Consider the following 6,232-nt stretch of genomic DNA (forward strand, 5'->3'; position numbering starts at 1 on the left):
GTACAGAAGTATTAACAAAATTATTTCCCCTCTTCTGCTAGTTTGTGGAAAGTTAGAAAACACCACTCTGCAGAAGCCATCCACCCTCAGATGGCCATGGCAAGCAGCCATCTATCGGAAAGCCAATGGGGTGAAGACCCCCAGTCACCAAAAGGGTGCGTGGATACTGATCTGCAGTGGCGCCCTGCTGAATGAACGCACAGTAGTGGTGGCATCTCACTGCGTTACCAATTTGGGGAAGGTCACAGTTCTCAAAACAGCAGATCTCAAAGTAGTCCTTGGCAAGTTTTACAGAGATGATGATAGAGACGAAAAGACTATACAGAACTTACGGGTGAGTAAGGTGTTCAGACACAATAGCAGTATGTTTGAGGATGAGTGCTAAAGCCAGCAGGATTGCAAGACTTTTAGAAAAGACAGAGATTCTGAAGCTACAAGTTCTGTGAAGCTAAGGCCAAAGCATTGATTTGGAATTAATTTGGACAAGAGAGTTTAGGATTTAAGTTTCAGAAATGATTTGCTTTTGAAATAGCTTTTTAAATGAAATTAGCCAGTGCAAGGCATTTGAGATCTGTTTATGTTCACTGATGAACATATAATGACAGTATACACCTCTAGCTAGGGTTGCCAAGTCCAATTCAAGAAATATCTGGGGACTTTGGGGGTGGAGCCAGGAGACTTTGGGGGTGGAGCCAGGAGACATTGGGGCGGAGCCAAGAACAAGGGTGTGACAAGCATAATTGAACTCCAAGAGAGTTCTGGCCATCACATTTAAAGGGACAGCACACTTTTAAAAATGTCTTCCTTCTATAGGAAATAACAAAGAATAGGGGCACCTTCTTTTGGGGCTCATAGAATTGGACCCCCTGGTCCAATCGTTTTGAAACTTGGAGGGTACTTTGGGGAGAGGCACTAGATACTATATTGAAAATTTGGTGCCTCTACCTCAAAAAACAGCTCCCCCAGAGCCCCCAAAACCTCCAGATTAATTCCCCATTATACCCTATGAGAATTGATCTCCACATAGGGAATAATGAAGACGTTTCCCTCTCCTCCTCCCTCCCCCCCCCCTTTCTGGCAACTGAAGCGAGGGACTGGCCTTTCTACTCACGAGTTGCTGCCAGCTTCTTTACAGCAGCAGTCACACCATCCCAAAGTGGAGCCTTGCAATCAAGCCTCCGGAGGTGCAAAGGCACATGGTCCTTTGCAGGCGGGGCTTCTCTCCTCCCCCCCCCCCAGCCAGCTGACTGGGCGCGGGAAGCAGCTTGCGAAAAGGAAGAACGGCTGCTGCAACGGGGCTGGGTGGGAAGGGAAGGGAGGAGGAGAAGCATCGGGCATTGGAGTCCGTCAAGACCCGCCTGCGTTCGGCAGCCACCTCCACCCGCTCGCTGGCGAGCCAGCCTCCCTTCTCAAGATTCCCTTGCCAGGCTCAGCACCTCCTCCCCGGACGACGCAAATGCTCCTTGGCGCCATTCCCCCCTCCTCCCCCCGCTTCCAGAGTTATGGAAAGCGGGAAAAGAGGCTGAAAATCCAGTATTCTCCCGCCAGGGCGGGAGGCTTGGGAAGCCTACCTCTAGCCCCAGCAAGCCCCATTCATTCTGATTACCGTTTATCCTTAAACATTTGGTGTCTCATATAATATTGCTGAAGTCTACTAATCAATGCCAATGGTAATTAGTGATAATACTTTGTGAGGCAGCCAGACAGTAGCTTTCTAGCTGTGCATATTATTTTTGAAACAACAGTGGAAATCAGAAAGCTTAGAACTAAACTCTTGATCAAATATAACTGTCACTGTCATTTTTGTTGGAAGTATTTCTCGTCAAAATGTTGACTGGGCTTCTGAATTATTATAGTAGTAGTAGTAATTCAGTAAAAATTTATTGCGTAAAGCCATTGGCCATTGCAATTACAGCAACTTATAAGTTAAAAGTGAATTATTATAACAGACCTTATCCTCTGTAGAAATATATAAATGTATAATAGGATAATAATTTAGGGAATTTAATAGCCTGTTGCCTGAAACTCCTTTTATAAGCAGAAGGTTCAAATATTTTCATTCCTCCCATTGCTGTATTCATTATGATCACATACAAAATGCTCACTTTCATTTTGTCAGTGAAGCATTCTCCAGAACGATCACATCGTACCTGCTACAAGCCCCCCAAACCAAGGGGTTCTGCACAATGCAGTGTTTTTTGCCTACCTTGTACTGCATGATAGTGTAGGGAGTAGGGTGAGATTAGGTAGATTTGGTTGCTTGGCAGGATGAGGTATTGGCTACAGCCTTTTCAGGGGAGCACCTATGGCTCTGCACCAGTGGGTGCAGGTGGTCTGTATGAACGGTAGATGGGCTTCACGGCTCAATGCTGGGAGTGCAGATCACGACAAAGCCTCACCTGGGCGGATCTTTCCTGAGTGATTGATGCCGACAGAGGTGGAGGTGGAGTTTGGGCCTGGCCGCTCAGCACCAGTCAGATGGTAGTGGCCGTGTGCTGGGGGCAGGGTGGCTCGCCCTTCTAGGACAAGGCGGGGTCCTGTGTTTTGACCCCAGGGCTTGTTCTCGTAGGCCTATACCTCTTGCCATCCTTATCATTCAAGTTATGTTTCAATAAAGCGGCCCGGGTTTTTTATCCAACACACTGTGTCAGTCTCTTCATTCCGACTGGGGGGGGCAAATCCAAATTACATAGAGAGTTTTGTCTTTTAACTGTGTATATTTGTACAATTTAAATAATGTAAGATGGAGTGATATTCTGTTTGCAGAATATTGGATTTTTAGGTACAGAAACTGGAGTTTAAATGAAAGGCTGAGATCCTATGTCTCACCATCCCTCATTAATTTCTATTGAACTATTGTTAAGATCATGTCCATTTGATTTCCTAATCAGTAATATCCATTTTAGATCTTTCGAAATGGTTGTCATAAATCAATATGGTGGTAGTTCCAGATACCTTGGCTATTCACCAGTTTTACATACCATATAAATATCAGGAAATGGAGAGTAAGTAGGTAAATTGCTTGACAGTGATTTGTTACATCTGCATGATTTTCTATTTCACATTTTTCTCGACTCTTTCTTAGATTTCAGCCATTATAGTGCACCCTAACTATGACCCCATATTGCTTGATTCTGACATTTCTATCATAAAACTTCTGGACAAAGCCAAAATCAGCAACCGAGTCCAACCAATATGCCTGGCATCAATGCGTGATATTGACCCACCTGCAGATGACTTCCAAATAGTGGTCACTGGTTGGAAGATCCTGACAGATATTACAGATCCTAACTACAAGAATGACACAATCCGCATGGGAACTATTCAGACTGTGGACTCACTGGTTTGTGAGCAGCAATATGAGGAAAATGGCATCCAGGTCAGCATCACTGAGAGTATGTTTTGTGCCAAACAATATCCAGCTGCCTTTTCTAATATTTGTCCTTCTGAGACAGGAGGGATTGCTGCGATACCTTTGCCAGGAAAGTCATCTCCTGAGTTGACTTGGCATCTCATGGGCATGGTGAGCTGGGGCTATGATAAAACATGTAGTCTAGAACTCTACACTGGCTACACCCGAGTAATCCCTTTCAAAGACTGGATTGAAAAGAACATGAAATGAAAAGCTGGGTACAAAAATGGCTTTTAAAATATTAAATATATCCATTCCTCTCACAGTCTCTGATGTTTTCTTATCCTATTGACTGAACATTTACAGGATGAGGCTAAAGCAGATCCTAGAGCCTTGTCCAATGAAAACAGCTCATCTGTACCAGAGACTCTGAGTGTGGCAGATGGATTGACATGTGTCAGCTATCCATTCTCCTGGTGGGAATAGGGTGCTTGGATGGTGGTCTCTAATTCAAAAAGCACAATGATCAGAAGTAGCTGTATTCAATTTACATGTAACCATCACTTGGATAAAACAATTGGAACACACTTTTTAATCAAAGTCTGAGATAATTAGGAGGCTGGAAAGAGATAATGAAGAGGTTGATGAGCTTGTTATCGTCTAAGCTGTCTGTACTGCCACATTATTGTATTCTTTTTTCCTCCTGTGTATGTTACACATTCAAATAAACAAAGGTTTGTTTTAAACCTGAGAAACAATATTTGATAATTGCTTACCTGCCGTGTATTTTTTCTTATAAGAAAACCAACACAGATCTGCTGTCCGCCCTTGAATACAGAGAACCAGAGGTGTTGTTTCACCCACAAATTATCTAATTTCATTGTTCTAAGCTTTTGGTCTCTGGAGAAAAGTTTACATATTGACTTGTTTGCCAAGGAACCTCTGTGTCTGGCACTGAATTTCATTGCAAAGATTCTGAGGTGTGTTCTATGCAGGGATGCTTGAGCTTCTGAGGGATTTGGACTGCTTGTGATCACAGGGCTGCCAACCTCTAGGTGAGGCCTGGAGATCTCCCAAAATTATAACTGATATCAAGTCATCAGAGATGAGTTCCCCTGGAGAAAATGGCTTCTTTGGAAGGTGAAGTCTATGGTATTATATCCCACTAAGGTCCCTCCGTTCCCCATGCTTTACCCCCAAGTCTCCAGGAATTTCCCAACCTAGAGCTGTCAACCTTATGTGATCACCGGGTGCGACTTATGTCACTGATTTATAAATGATCTGATCAACACATCATTCAGCTATTTGCCAGAGATCGATGGGTGGGGACTGCACAAAAATACTTAACACATACTTGGCTTTCAGACATGCATGTTATCTCTTATAGCTCAATGCCACTACTGTACATCATGTTTAAATCTCTCTTCTAAAATGAATTAGTTTTGAATTAGATTCTACCAGGGCTGCTGAGAACCACCATGGGCCTCCTAACAAAGATTCCATCTAGACCTCCCATATGACTCTGAACCAAACCAAATATATTAACGAGAGGTCATTTTGTAGAAAAAGAGGTGAGGGCGCGCATTAGCACAACTCAGTCGCATGACCTATTTGCATGTGCCACACACTGCTGACATCACCAGAAGGTGTACTAAATTATAGCAGTCCAGTATCTAACTTAAAATGCTTCTTGAATTATCATTGTCATAATTTTATTTATTTTATTTATTTGGGATTTGTATCCCGCCCTTCCCACAAGTGGCTCAGGGCGGCTTACTCCCTTACTCCCTAATAAAACCTTACTCCCATCATACTTTTAAAATTACTTTCTCCTCTCTGGCCACATGGCACGAGGAAGATTTCCATCTGTCTGCTTTATATGTATTGGTTATTTTCCTATTTTTTGTTGGGGAAAATATCAGAAAGTTTGCCAAATAAGAGAGTGCAGCAAAATTCTCACAGGAGAGTTAAACAATGGAGCCCAAAAGAAAGTATTGGAGGGGGGTTTACGAAAGAAAGTATTGGGTTTACGAAAGAAAGTGCACAATAAAATTTAGAGGTTCCAGAGCTCCACTCCTGTGAGCTCCTGCCCAAAATAAGGCCTGATTTTAACAAATATCTATTATTTAATGTTTACGTATTGTAGTTAGGTTATTTTTTTCCTACTTAGTGGTAGGGAGAGAAAGCAAGAAGGGAGGTTGGGAAGGTAGGAGATTGATCTTTAGGAGTTAGGGCTGCCAAGCCCCTGGGCCAGGCAGGGGTTCTCCCACCTCGGAGGTTCCCAGCCTCCGACCCACATTGGGGTGGTGGGGGGAACCTCCCTCGATGTCGCCAGTGCAATGATGTCACCTGGAAGTGACATCATTGCACCGGCAACATCGCTCGCTGGCTGCTCTAGGCATTTCTGGGAAAACTCTATGGCTTTCCTGGGCGCTCTAGCGATTTGGGAGGGAAAACTCTATGGTACAATAGGTACCATAGAGTTTTTCCCTCCCAAATCGCTAGAGCGTCTGGGGAAATCATACAGTTTTCCCAGAAACACCTAGAGCGGCCAGTGAGTGACGTTGCCGGTGTGATGACGTTACTTCTGGTGACATCATCACACACCCTGCACGTTGTGCATGCAAAAAAAATCCCCTGCTGGAGGCCACGGGGTACTTGGAAACCCTATTAGGAGTTAATTTTAGTCTTGCCTAATTAGATGTGGATTTGGATGTTACTTAAACTATTTATGTTATTGGAATTATCAGTTCTGTTGTACTGTGGACTGCTGTGGTGGGTGATAGTGGTGGATGGAATAGGGAGATGGATTCCAGCCCTGGGCGGGGGATCTCAATGATCAGGGGCAGAGGGAGATATGGTGGTGGGAGAAGGTCTAAG

General features: G+C 43.9%; 1 protein-coding gene across 4 annotated transcripts in view; it reads left to right on the forward strand.

Moving 5' to 3' along the window:
• Positions 1-4,120, forward strand: part of PAMR1 (peptidase domain containing associated with muscle regeneration 1) — a 161,166-nt gene extending 157,046 nt beyond the window's left edge. For all 4 annotated transcript variants that reach the window (XM_060262052.1, XM_060262051.1, XM_060262049.1 and 1 more), the window contains 2 exons: positions 42-334; positions 3,086-4,120. In XM_060262052.1, coding sequence (XP_060118035.1) covers positions 42-334; positions 3,086-3,622 — 830 coding nt within the window. In that variant the 3' untranslated portion in view covers positions 3,623-4,120. The remainder of the gene's footprint in view (positions 1-41; positions 335-3,085) is intronic.
• The last annotated feature ends 2,112 nt before the right edge of the window (positions 4,121-6,232 follow it).

The sequence above is a fragment of the Heteronotia binoei genome, chromosome 21 (assembly GCF_032191835.1).
Source record: "Heteronotia binoei isolate CCM8104 ecotype False Entrance Well chromosome 21, APGP_CSIRO_Hbin_v1, whole genome shotgun sequence".
Lineage (NCBI taxonomy): Eukaryota > Metazoa > Chordata > Lepidosauria > Squamata > Gekkonidae > Heteronotia > Heteronotia binoei.